The 14,458-nt window shown below is 33.2% G+C and overlaps 1 protein-coding gene across 1 annotated transcript; it reads right to left on the bottom strand.

The window, feature by feature from the left end:
- Positions 1–1,947: 1,947 nt before the first annotated feature.
- Positions 1,948–5,635, bottom strand: LOC132621213 (uncharacterized). The gene is made up of 5 exons (XM_060335387.1): positions 5,064–5,635; positions 4,266–4,533; positions 2,691–2,789; positions 2,404–2,615; positions 1,948–2,270 (listed from the first exon to the last, which is right to left on the bottom strand). The coding sequence occupies exons 1-5, from the start codon at positions 5,498–5,500 to the stop codon at positions 2,195–2,197; spliced, it is 1,092 nt and encodes a 363-aa protein (XP_060191370.1). The 5' UTR covers positions 5,501–5,635; the 3' UTR covers positions 1,948–2,194.
- Between the last annotated feature and the right edge of the window lie 8,823 nt (positions 5,636–14,458).

Genomic DNA, 14,458 nt, shown 5'->3' on the forward strand with positions numbered 1-14,458 from the left:
CTTTTCCTGGAAAAAAAAATATATAAATCTCTTTCATATTTGGTTACTTTTGTTTTGGAAGAAAATTTTTGGACATCTATAAGTTGAAATTTTATGATTTTTTTATAGATACTAAACTAAAAAGAAACTAAATATTTTGTAATTAACGTAGATACTAGACTTAAAAAGAAACTAAATATTTTAGAATATTTCTAGACTAAAAAGGGAAGTAAATATTATACCATTAATATAAATAATAATGCAGAATAAAAGTAAATATTAATTTTACCTCCTCAAACTCAAGTTGGTGTATCAAATTGAGTTTGAACACTTAATTTGTGGCAATTTTAAATAGATACTAAACTAAAAAGAAACTAAATATTTTGTAATTAACGTAGATACTAGACTTAAAAAGAAACTAAATATTTTAGAATATTTCTAGACTAAAATGTGCACTTAAACCAATAAACTTAGCGAGTATTTATTGAAATTTCTTTTTTTAAGGATTTTTATTGGTTAAAGTTATTGTTTTTTAATTATTCAAGTGTAAAAAAAAAACCGAGTTAATTGAAAGCTGCAAAATTGCGATTAGCGAGTATTTATTGGTTTAAGTGCACATTTATAGTCTCATGTATATGCGTTTGCCTTATTTTTGCATTTTAAAAAAAATATTTTGTGATATATTTAGGGCTTGTTTGGCCATGAAAATTGTGAGTGTTTGAAAAATATAGTTTTTGTTTTCAAAACAACTGAAAAACTTGAAAAATACACTTTGAGTAAGTTTAAGTGTCTATCTGGTCACCTTATAAGTTTATATGCCTATCTTACAAAACATGCCAAGTTTAAGGGTCCATCTAGGTATTAAGCCAAAAGGGAAGTAAATATTATACCATTAATATAAATAATAATGCAGAATAAAAGTAAATATTAATTTTACCTCCTCAAACTCAAGTTGGTGTATCAAATTGAGTTTGAACACTTAATTTGTGGCAATCTAAAATTGTATGTCTTCCTATGCTTTTGTTATAAGGACTCTTGAATTATTTTTAGAGTCATACTTGCACACTTTTGTTACTTGACTTTTTTTATTGCAATTTCCACAAAATCCATCAGATCTCCACAAATAAAAAAATTCTTTTGAAGTGTGTTGCCTTTTTGCTGTTTTGCATAAAAATACCTTCAACAACTTTAGTTTAAGACTTTAAGTGATGCACCATTTAACATGCTTAGGCCGAAGATGCTTCTGTCGAGAAATGCTAATTCTAGATCGGTTGTATCTCGACACCAAAGATAGAATGAAGTTTTAGAACACCTACCACAAAATTACGATTAACAATACGTCCACTACTAAAACATGCTAGTATTATAATTTCACCTAACCCCATCAGCCAATAAATAAACTCCTAATTGGTATAGCAGACTTATCAGTCAGTAGCATCCGTCCTCCTCCTCCTTTTGGTCAACCCAAACCACTTTTCACCAACTACCAAATCCTGATTTTTAAGTGTGAACACCTTTCTTTCATCCGTAAACACTAACCATGCCATTAACAGTCGATCCACCAGGCAATAGCAACAAATGGAATGAGAAATTAATGATAATGGCAGCTTAGATATCCTATAATTATGAGGGAGTTCAGCATCGTTAAAACTTTGATTGTGCCTTCCATTGCTTTTAAGATTCTCATTTAAATTCTAAATTCACAGACCAAAAATTGAAATGGTCCATACAATCCTTCACGTTTGTAAACCCCAAAATCATCTCCATCATACAGTGCACAACGAGCGTCTTTCTTTTTTTTTTAAATTGTCTTGATCAAGTCCCAAAAAATGCTTTGCAACCAACTGCATGTTGATGGAAGATAGCAAAGAGGTCAAAAATAATGGTTTTTATGTGATGTATGATTACCCTACATCAAAATTTGCTAACGGAAAATGCTAATCAACTATCAGCTGCAGACCGCATGCATCATTTTGAATGTACTTGATCAATTTACACTATCAAGGAAAAGAGGCTCTGAGAAATGGATTTATCATTCTCAAAAGTACACCCTTCCATACAATTCCTTACGAATTGCAAGAACAGAATTTTACAGGATATGTGGATTATTCTTTTAGAAATGAGAGGAAATAATTGAACTAGAAAGATTAAAAAAAAAAAAAAGAAGGGAAGGAAAGAGAAGCAGAATATACATCCCTCTTTGTACTTCCCAATCTCACAACAAGCCAACAACACAACTTAGATGCAATCTGTTCTCCAATCCTCTCAAATGATGGCCCAATAACATACACCTGCCAATTACGAAGTTGCTTTATTGACTTACTCAGAAGAATCAGTTCAGATAAAGCTAAAGAGGATACCTGAGAGGTGACCACAAGGGAAATGATAAAGGAATAAATAACAGAGAGATGACATGTTACTAACCAGAAAAGTAATTTTGCCAAGTAATCTCGAGAAGTGCCTATTGCGTCACATAATTCGGCGTCACTACTTTGACAGCTTTTGACATCACTAAAATTTGGATCTTCTTCGTTGATAATGTCGTCCTCTTTGAAAAATCTTTGCAATATGTTTTGAGTAAGTTCCTTAATAATTTCCTCCACCTCAATGGATGATGGTCTAGATAGTTCAGTCACCTGTTCCAGTAGCAGACACATCAGGAATTAACCTCATGGGCTTCACACGGTATGACATACAAATAACTACATTACCATGTCAGATTCCAATGACCGAAGGTATTCCAGTAAATCATTGTTACACTCATTGATATGCTCTACTTGCAAATTTTCCTGTTGCTGGGAATGCAGTTCCTGAGAGGAACAGAGAAGGATCAGTATAACGTCTAACTGAAGCATTTAGTTTCAATGTCAGATCAGATATAGCAGTGCATCGCTCAAAAAGAAAAAAGAACTAGAAAATATCAGTTCCATGAGTAAGCATTCAGTTGTACAACCTTTGCTGCGGACGAACAATGAAGACTCAGAACCTAAAATGGACAATGAGACTGGTATACGCAAATCTAAAAGCTCAATTATTGAAGAAACCCAAGAATACAAGTTCAAGTAACACGACTTGTTAGTGATTAAATATTTGACAGTGGACAGTGGTAACACGTTAATCTAGCCCATTGTTTTGTAACAAAGTGGAAGTAATTGCCATTCATAAACTATGCATAGATAAATTTGTCACAAACAGGTAGCAGCGCACTCACCCAATAAATTTATAAACACAAAAGAGAGAAGGAATGGGGAAGAAGTGGAAACTTCACTGGTTAATACTATGAACTACCAGAGTGTGGGAAGAAGATTCTTTAATATGCTCAATCTGCTGCTATCCTAATTCACAACTCAAACATTAAGCATTTTGTCTATCAAAAAGGATTCGGCCTTACTTTTTCAATTCATATCTAAATAGGTGAGTCACACTCTATCTTCTCTTCTATGCACCACTCTTGGCAATTGTCATTAACATTGTCAAAAAAAATCTGCAACTAAAAGTTAATCTATGATAAACATGCTTGAAGAATGAACTGCAGAAAGCAGGGCTTAAACATTCTTCTTCCATCAGTTTGATTTTATTGACTAACGCGCAACTGAAAACTTAAATAATTACTTTTCTTAAAGTGCCCAAGGGTGTGACCTAAGCACCTAACAAGGAAGTGGGTAAAAACTATGGGAGTCAAGGGTACAGATTCCATTGAAGACAAAAAAACTTTAGGTGATATGTTGATTTGCCTACGTCTTGGTTGCCATAGTTACTTGGTACCTGTGTTAGTGGAAGGTAGCAAGTAACAGGTGGAATAGTCTATATGCAACACGAATTAGCTTGGATACCACCATTATTATTGCTTTTTCTTAAATAGTAACCAGTCAAAAACATAACTGCTTGCAGCCTCTCCGTCCATGTCAGTGGACCTACTTTTATGCAACCAAACTTGATAATTTCAGTAGTTGACAACAGTTTCACCTCCCAATTTTAACCAACAGCAGAGTTATGAGCATTCCAAACCATCAGATGGACACTTATCAGTGAGTTCGAGAAAAGTAACCGTCTTAGATGATACTCAAGCGGCATATTCAATTGACAGAATAAAAGAGAATAATACTTAGATTAATCCATAAACATGAGTTGAAAAGCCATAAGTATCTCTCAGATTATCTCGTAATCCAAAGGCACTGAGCTCTGTACCAGAACATTACTGAAATAACTACGTAAAACAATGACACACCAATAGTTCCAAACACTGCCAGTAGTCTGTATAGAGTTCAAAAGAGAGAGAATATCACCTGCTTGACCGACGAGAGCTCTTCTTCTAATTGCTGAATGTAGCTCAGAGCTTCCGGAGATAAATTCTCAAGAGCTTGAACACCTATTCTCTCTGAATCCCCAGAAGACATATTTTCACCAACTCCCGTTTCTCCACCCTCTATCCTCTCGCTCTTTGACCCCGAGTTTACATTCTCCTCCTCCGTGTTGACGCCTTTCAAATTATCCGACGGGATATCAAAATTCCTCATCAAGGATATCCTGTACTCCGCATTCCACAACGTATACCTACCACCAAAATTCACCACCACAACTCAACACCAATTGAATATACCACGATACAGTCAAACCTCTCTATAACAGCTTCATTTGTTCCGATATTTTTTTGGCTATTATAGCGAACATCTAATATAATATACCATAACATGTAAGATCGGGTCCACAAAAAAACATGATAGCCAAATGTTGTTATAAAGGATGATTGTTATAGAGAGGCCTGACTATATATGCAAATTGATCCAAACCACAACGAAATTGGCAATTCGTATTTTTAAGTTTCTGCATAACTTAAAATTAAGAGATTAATACATACCTAAACTCGGGGTGTGTCTTAATAAGTACCTAAACTCGAGGTCTGTTTTAATATGGTGATAGTTCCAGTAGGAAAAATGATCAACAGGTGTGAAACCCGCGTAAAAGTAACAGTTGAGATGTGTTTTTGACCATTAACTCTATGTAGATTGATCCAGAACTTGAACCAATTAACAATTACTACTTTTAATTATCTGCATAAATTAAAATTAAGAGAGATTAGGTACCCGGTAATAATAGAAGAAACAATGAGGCGATCGAGAGGTCGTTTAGAAAACCGAACAGTGACCGAAAATTGATCGGAAGGCAGCAGACCTAACATAGTAGAAATCGTTTGCTTCATTGAGTCCTTAGCTGAATCCGAAACGCCTTTAGATATAACAGAAGTATCTAACGGTTCAATTCGCTTTAGCATATTAGCTATAACGGAGAATTCACTCCCGAATCCCGTTTTCCTTGTGGAAACAAAGTCGTCGGAAACACCGCCGCCGTCAACTCCGGAAATAAGACAGTTAACGGCGTTAGGAGAACGGCGTTTTCCGGAAACGGAAAGGGAAGAAGGAAGTAACGGACGGATGAGGAGGTGTTGGTGGGTAAAAGGAGGGGGTAGATGCTGACGTGGCTTCATTGATGCGAGAAAAACCCTAGCTGAGGAGGCAGCCATTAAAGACGGAGATTTTCCTTCTCGTCTATTTTTTGGCTTTCGATGCCTTTCCGGCGAAGTTGGTTCTCACGTCTTCCTTCCCCTCATCTTTCACCCTCCCCACCCACTTCGTTTTCGTGATTTTGTTGGCTTCTGAATTGATAGGAAATGACAACAATGCTCCCTGATGTTTGAGGGTAGCTTCAAGATAGTCCCTTGAGGAGTCAGTTTGGTCGGTGAGGTAAAGGTAATAATTTCAAATAAAATAAGTGGGATTATGAGGATATACGGGACAAGGTGGAAGTAGTCGCAGTGGACGATAAGATGCGGAAGCGAGGTTGAAATGGTTCGGACATGTACATAGAAGATGTATAGATGCCTCAGTGCGAAGGTGTGAAAGATTGGCTATGGACGGTTTTATGAAAGGTAGAGGTAGCGCAAAGAAGTATTGGAGAGAGGTGATTAAACGGGATATGGCGTACGTGCAGCTTACCAAGTGCATGACCTTAAATGGGAGGTTATGGAGGACACGAGTTAGGATAGAAGATTAGTAGTTAGTTGAATGTGTCCATCGATTTCAACTATTTGTGTTATTTGTAGAGGTGCTTATCGGGCGGTTCGGTTGGATAATTATGCTTAATGGTTCGGCTTATCGGATATTGATTTTTAAATATCTCAATCCGCTAACCAACCAATAAGATATCGGTTCGTTCGGTGTGGATTTAGCAGTTAACGAACGGTTAGCGGTCGTTTTATCGGTTAATCAATAAAGTATATGAGATTTTTTTTTCCTTCTATTGCTCGGACTATTACATCAATACAAAATTAACAAAACACAAAAGGCTCAATATTGATAGTATATAGGTTGCAAACTCACAATTGACCCTATTTGCTTCACATCGCAAGATTTAAATGGATGTATTACTCATGGTGCGTATTCTTGGGACACATGATTTTAAATTATTGGAAATATAAATTAAATTTTCACTAAAGTATTGTTATTAAATAAACTGTGCAGATTAAGTATGACATTTTCATACTAAAGTGTGTCAATGTGCATAAGAAAACTTATTTCTTTCAAACAACCACTAGTAATTCTATCTTGTTCTCATCTTCACCATAGAAAAGGGAAGAAACATCCAAGAAAAGTAAAAATGTTTTGAATGATTCTAGTTGGTAACATGAGATAATAAGAAACAAACGTCAGGTAGAAGCAATAAGGAAAATGAGAAACTGCTACCATGTTGTGGGAAGAAAAATGAGTTTTATATACATAGGGATATATTTGTAATTTAATTATTCTTAACGGGTTAACGGCTAAATCGATAAGGAAAATGAGAAAACCGTCCCCCGCACCGTTAAGCCGTTAACTATAAAATTTCAAACCATTCCCCATCCGTTAATCCAATTACCCGATACGAATAAACCTATTTTGTGGTTGGGCTATCGGTTGCAGTTCGGTTTTGAACAGCCCTAGTTATTTGTTGCTTCTATAGTTCGACTATTGTATTCATTCGTGGTAGTTACGACTCTTTTCTAGACAGTTTTATCATGCTTTTTTAGTATTTTGTCATTGCTTGTTTACATTGATTTGAGTTGCTCGTCCTTATGCCGAGGGACACCGAAAACAGCCTCTACACCTCTCAAGGTAGAGGTAAGATCTGCATACACTCTATTCTCTCCAGATCTCACTTTGTGAGATTTCATTGGGTATATTGTTTTTGTTGTAAAATGTGTCAAATTATACATCCCGTGTTTGGTTATGAATATTAATTACCATATGATTATTTTATTTCAACCATTTGTACTAAAATGATGTGATTAGCTATCTCATATGAAAAGTGGGATAACTACTCTCATGGGATATCCTTACATATCTCATCCCACCAATCAAACAATCCCTAAGTATACACTTAACAGTTTTGGTCTTTTAACTTTGCCAAAAGTTTATGCTTTTAGTCTTTGTGAAAAAATATTTAACAAACTATGTCTGTTAGACTAGACGGAAACAAGAAAAAGATTTGACAACAAACACTAAGAAAGTCCCATCAAATTTCAAATATATAATACCCAAAACTGCACTAAACACTGAAAAGATATAAAATATAGCATAAATTACATCTCAGAAAGTTATATTAAACTCTGAAAATTAATTAAAAATAGCAGAAACTATACTAATTATACCTCTAAATGTGAGTTCCCTTTTTTTTTCCTCATAGTTCTCTTTAAATCAGTTAATAAATATTTGACGAAGACTAAAAGTGTTAACTTTTGTCAAATTTAAAGGACCAAAATTGTTCAACGCATACTTAAGGGACTATTTTGAACCGACCTTCAAATATAGGGGACCATTTTTTGTCATTTTCTCTGTGAATTGGTTGGCGGTATGCCCTTGCTATTTGATTTATTTACGGATTCACCATTCCGTATGCCTGGTCGTGAACTCCCTGCGCGAAGCGAGAGAATCTTTGAAAATCCGGTCATTTACAGCAAAATAAAATTTGCTGTAAAGGGAACCTTATCACTAAATTTAATTTGTCTTCTTATTCCAAGGCACTAGCTAGTAGCAAGCTCTAGTTTCTGAAATCCCTATCAACGAAATGGTCCAACAAAAACATAGCTATCTATCAAAAAATTAGTTAATTCAACGAAAAAGGGTCATATTTTCCACTCTACTGCCTAAAATACACTATATTTGTCACGCGTTATACTTTTTCTACCATACTACTTATATTGCTTTTAGGTTACTATAAATACTTTTTAAGTATAGTAAAAGAAGTCATTGAATCATAGACTTACATGGTTGTGCACTTGTAAAAAGCTTGGATTGAGGTATTTGTACCTTTATTGATTATACTAGCAAACTATGCTCGTGCGATGCACGGGATCTAACATGATGAATTTGATTATTTAATTTAGTTTTTTATAGTTTGTATATTTTGCAAAGGATACTGCGATTATCCTTAGTGAGTCTCCATATTTTTTTTCTTTTCGTCTTATTTTTCCCCTTAATTTCTCAATTGTTGTTAAAAATTTTCTTGTTTTGGTTATGTCTGCCTCTTTTTATATTTAGTAAGTTGACAATTCGAATATCCTATATGTCAAGTTTATAATCACAAGATTCAAAAGATATTTTATTATATTATGGACATTTTTAATTTAGAATCACAAGATAGTCTATCTTTATTTCTTAAATTTTGTGTCTAATCAAACGTAGACACTTAAATTGAGACAGAGGGAGTATATGTCAAATGAAAGAAATGAGAGGACAATTGAGACACTGTGGACACGTGGTGACTTAAAAAGTAAACACATAAGAGGTAGTATTAATGTTAAACTTCTTAAATGTATACATGTTAGTCCTGGCTTAGAGTACAATTTCAGTTGCTTTTTGTAGAACTTATTGTTGTTGTGTTCGTCTACTTGGGCTTTCGTTGTTAAAAAATAAAAATAAAAAATTATCTTATTTTGGTTATGTCCGCCTCTTTTTATATTTAGCATGTCAAGTTTATAATCACAGGATTCAAAGGATGTTTTATTATATTATATACATTTTTAATTTAGAACCACGAGATTTGAAAGTCTATCTTTATTTCTTAAACTTCATGTCTAGTCAAACCTAGACACTTAAGTCGAGACAAAGGGAGTACATGCCAAATGAAGGAGATGAAAGGACAATTAAGACACTGCGGACCTGTGGACACACAAGAAGTAGAATTAATGTTCAACTTCTGAAATGTACACATGTTAATCCCTGCTTAGAGTACCATTTCAGTTGCTTTTGTACAACTTATTGTTGTTATATTTATCCACCTTGGGCGTTTATATATACGAAGATAAGAAGAAGAAAAATATAGAATAGAAAAATAGACATATAGTTTTAGTAATGTGGTCAAGTAATAGACGATGAAGGGAGGACTTCATTTCTATTAATTCTTAAAGAACGTGAAAAATCAACTATAGTAATGTGGCCAAGTAATATGGGACGAAATGAGTACTTCATTTATTAATTCTTAAAGAACGTGAAAAGTCAAGTAATATGAGACGGAGGGAGTACTTCATTTATTAACTCTTAAATAACGTGAAAAGTCAAAAGTGAACAAGTAAAGTGCACAGAGGAAATAAATGTGTCGGAGAATTAAAATTGAAGTGCATACATGTATACATGAGAAGAGAATAAATATTCAGCAAGAACGTGAAAAGTCAGAAGTGAACAAGTAAAAGTGCACGGAGGAAATAAATATATGTCGGAGAATTAAAATTGAAGTGCATACGTGTACACATGAGAAGAGAATAAATCTTCAGTACTATGACATATATCCACGTGAAATTTATTAATTCTTAAAGAACGTGAAAAGTCAAAAGTGAATAAGTAAAAGTGCATGGAGGAAATAAATTTGTGTAGGAGAATTAAAATTAAACTGCATACGTCTATACATGAGAAGAGAATAAATATTCAGCAAGAACGTGAAAAGTCAAAAGTGAACAAGTAAAAGTACACGGAGAAAATAAATGTGCTGGAGAATTAAAATTGAAGTGCATACGTCTATTCATGAGAACGGAATAAATATTAAGTACTATGACATATGTCCACGTGGGATAAAAAAATAGTTGGGTAAAGTGTACAAGTTATATAGATTATGGTACAAGCATTCATTGCGTGTACAGTTTGTAAAGCTTTTGGTACAAGTTGGTGATGTTGTGTTAGTCTATAACGTGAAAAGTCAAAAGTGAATAAGTAAAAGTGCATGGAGGAAATAAATATGTGTCGGAGAATTAAAATTAAAGTGCATCCATGTATACATGAGAAGAGCATAATTATTCAGCAAGAACGTGAAAAGTCAAAAGTGAATAAGTAAAAGTGCATGGAGGAAATAAATATGTGTCGGAGAATTAAAATTAAAGTGCATCCATGTATACATGAGAAGAGCATAATTATTCAGCAAGAACGTGAAAAGTCAAAAGTGAATAAGTAAAAGTGCATGGAGGAAATAAATATGTGTCGGAGAATTAAAATTAAAGTGCATCCATGTATACATGAGAAGAGCATAAATATTCAGCAAGAACGTGAAAAGTCAAAAGTGAACATATAAAAGTGCACGGAGGAAATAAATATATGTCGGAGAATTAAAATTGAAGTGCATACGTGTATACATGAGAAGAGAATAAATGTTCAGTACTATGACATATATCCACGTGGGATTTATTAATTCTTAAAGAACGTGAAAAGTCCATAGTGAATAAGTAAAAGTGCACGGAGGAAATAAATTTGTGTAAGAGAATTAAAATTGAACTACATATGTCTATATATGGGAATAAAATTTAAGTGCATACGTCTATACATGAGAAGGGAATAAATATTAAGTTCTATGACATATGTCCACGTGGGATTAAAAAAAGTCGAGCAAAATGTACAAGTTATATAGTTTAGAGTACAAGCATTCATTGCGTGTACAATTTGTAAAGTTTTTGGTACAAGTTGTGTATGTTGTGTTCGTCTCTTTAAGGCACTTATATATATTAGAAAAGAAAAAGAAAATTTAAGTGCGTACGTCTATACATGAGAAGGGAATAAATATTAAGTACTATGACATATGTCTACGTGCGATTAAAAAATAGTTGAGTAAAATGTACAAGTTATATAGCTTATGGTACAAGCATTCATTGCGTGTACAATTTGTAAAGCTTTTGGTACAAGCTGGGTATGTTGTGTCGTCCCTTTAAGGCACTTATATATATTAGAAATATACTGGATTTTTTTTTTTTTTTGAATTTATTCAATTTCATTTTACTTGTTGTCATGCTTGGTACTAAGGAGGGACCGATAACGTAAGAGTGACCGATATCTTATTTTAGATCCTCTTATGCTTTTCTATCTTTGGAAAATGACAAAAATAAATGTATCTATCAAGTCTTTTTTCATTCGCAAATATTTTTTGTACTAAAAATGAATCAAAATTACATTGTCAATCCTTGTACATTCTTCTTTTTCTCGACAAGAAAAGTTTTTGTCATCTTGGGATTTGTAATTTGTTTAATATATAAAAGTTGGATAAAAATAGTTAAACAAGTGCAATAAGTGTAGTTTAATTTACGCTAAAGGTAAATTGCTAACTTACTTCAAGATTAGTGAGTTCGACTTAAAGCTTATTTCCTTCCGTTCATTTTACTCTTTTTCTTTTGCCTTTCTATTGAAAAGATGTATATACAGTTGGGGACGAATTAATTTAAAATTGGAGGGAAGTTTAATTTATTGACCCTTTTAAACTTTCAAATTGTAAAACACTGCGTCTTAATGATAGTGTGAATTGGCTACTTGCCATAAAATGTTCAAAACTGAACTTTGTGAATGGATTTACTACTCTCTCCTTTTATCATGGAACTTAGATCTCATTCATATAATATCCCATTTGCTGTTAAATATAAATATATTCTTCCCTTTTGTTTCCTTCATGAATGGCTAACAAACCAAAATAAATATGCACAGCGCAATAGCAACAGGATAAAACGTTGATAATTACAAGATTTCGTCGATAGAAATTAGTGAAGATGTTGTGATTTTAATTCTTATTGTCTCTTAGATTTAGCCGATACACCGTCCGATAATTGCTAACCCAATACCGAACCAACCGATATCTTATCGGTTGGCTAGCGGATTAGTATATTTAATAGCCGATAACCGATAAGCTAAACCGTTAAGCGTAATTATCCGTCCAATTCGCCCGATAAACAGCCCTAGCAACAACAATATGGTTAAAGAGGATAGACAATTACTATTATTTTTCGGAAACTTGGACTTTTTCGTTCATTTTTATTTGATTACTCAAATACATTATATTAGTTAGGTAAGTTCTTAAATTCCTTAACTTATTGATTATGCCGCTGCAGTGGCGGATCCAGAATTTCAAGGTCCTGGGTGCTTGCCTTTAACGACAAATGACGGTCGTCCAAAAAGACAAACTAGCATAAAGAAAATTACTCTATTCAAGTTAGGAACTGATACTTTTTCTCTCTTGTTTTTTTTTTTTTTTTTGGGTGGGGGGGGGGGGTTGCCACGATGAAGTTTACAAATTAGAAAGGGAAAAAAAAACTAAGTAGTGAAAGAAAAAATAAATCAGCTGGTAAAAAATAAAAAAGAAGAATCTGCGTTAAAAAAAAAATAAAAAACAAAGCAATGAGACATAGAAATAAGAATGAGTTTCCAAAAAATCCTTAGTGGAGGGTTGAACCCCTAAACGACAAATGACGGTCGTCCAAAAAGACAAACTAGCATAAAGAAAATTACTCTATTCAAGTTAGGAACTGATACTTTTTCTCTCTTGTTTTTTTTTTTTTTTTTTGGGTGGGGGGGGGGGGGGGTTGCCACGATGAAGTTTACAAATTAGAAAGGGAAAAAAAAACTAAGTAGTGAAAGAAAAAATAAATCAGCTGGTAAAAAATAAAAAAGAAGAAGCTGCGTTAAAAAAAAAATAAAAAACAAAGCAATGAGACATAGAAATAAGAATGAGTTTTCAAAAAATCCTTAGTGGAGGGTTGAACCCCTAAACCTCACTAAATTATGGAATCTGCCATTCCACTTTTCAACCAAAGCACCCACCAGCACATTTGTTCATGCTTACTGACTCTAGATATCTATTTTTCAGAGACTTATAGATAAATATATACATTTCGAGAGGAGTTTAATGAGTGCTCGAACAACACAATTTTCTGTGTGGGTCCGCCCATCATTATGGCTTCACGCATAATGCGTGTATCCAAAAATAATATTAAAAAAGGATGAAGTACTAACTTGCAAAAGTTGGTGAGTTTGTCAAACTAATTAGGAGAAGCGCACATCAAAAGTGCAAATAATAAAGTAGTCTTTACAATGTTTTTAATTCATCTATTCCATAATTAAAACGTGTGTGTTCGGTGTTCCCAGTTCCCATAATGCTTTGCAATCTACGTAACCAACTGTAATAGTAGTACATCTCATGTGTACTCAGGAGAACTCACTAGGAGTATCTCCACTCCCTGTACATAACTTGTTTTGAACTAATATAAAGTTCTAATTTTTTCCATCAAAAAAGACTAAAGAACATGTGTGTGTCTTCAAGTGACTTGGGCCGCGTTTGGACATGCGATTTTATCTCATGAAATAAAATCTCAAATCATCTAAAAAGACATGATTTGGGATTCCAAATCATGATTTCAAAATTTTTAAATGTAAAAGTTGAGCCATAAATTTATATTTTGTAAAAATAGATCTATAAGTTGGTATATATATTTACTGATTATGTCTATCAACCATTTATATCAAATATTAAAAAATTCTACAAGTTAGTAGTATATTTATAACAAATTTACTCTTACCAACCACGCGGGGATTATATTAAAGAGTAGTTATACTATGACTCATGTTCAATTTTTCATTTTATTGAACTAAAGTTTAATCAATTGATGTTGTATTTTTTAGAAAGGTCTTCTAGCTAGTAGCGTATTAATTTTGTTATGAACTATGACTTGCTCATTTTGCTGAGATTGTATAAAAATTGAGAAAGTTTTGATGATTTTCACAACTTGTGGGGTTTTTATATCTATAAGAAAAAATACAACTTAAGAAATTCAAATTGCATGTTCAAGCAAAACTTTAACTTCAAAACACTATGATTTCAAATCATGTTCAAACGGCTCCTAATGGATTTGAATTTTTAAATGCAAAAGATTCCTGAATTAAATCTTATTTTTCTGTAAATTTTGTTTTGAACAGTTATTATACGAAAATACTTTTACTTTTTGAAATAAATACAATATTATGTAATTACATCCTTTCAGCAACAACTATTCATATTCTTTAGATAGAAATGTATTTCACTACGAACCATTCATTTTGGATTAAGAGCCCGTTTGGATTGACTTATAAGTTGTCTATAAGCTGTTTTCAGTTTTTTTGAGTGTTTGGCTGATTAGCTTAAAGCCATTTTATGCTTAAAATAAGCT

This window comes from Lycium barbarum, chromosome 12 (genome assembly GCF_019175385.1).
Source record: "Lycium barbarum isolate Lr01 chromosome 12, ASM1917538v2, whole genome shotgun sequence".
NCBI lineage: Eukaryota > Viridiplantae > Streptophyta > Magnoliopsida > Solanales > Solanaceae > Lycium > Lycium barbarum.

Excerpts from the sequence above, each read along its gene's own strand:
- LOC132621213 (XM_060335387.1), bottom strand. The coding sequence starts at position 5,500 with ATGGCTGCCTCCTCAGCTAGGGTTTTTCTCGCATCAATGAAGCCACGT. Across the intron at positions 4,534-5,063 it reads GTTTCTTCTATTATTACCGG|GTATACGTTGTGGAATGCGG; the intron begins GTACCTAATCTC and ends TTTTGGTGGTAG. Across the intron at positions 2,271-2,403 it reads TTGGCAAAATTACTTTTCTG|GTGTATGTTATTGGGCCATC; the intron begins GTTAGTAACATG and ends CGTAATTGGCAG.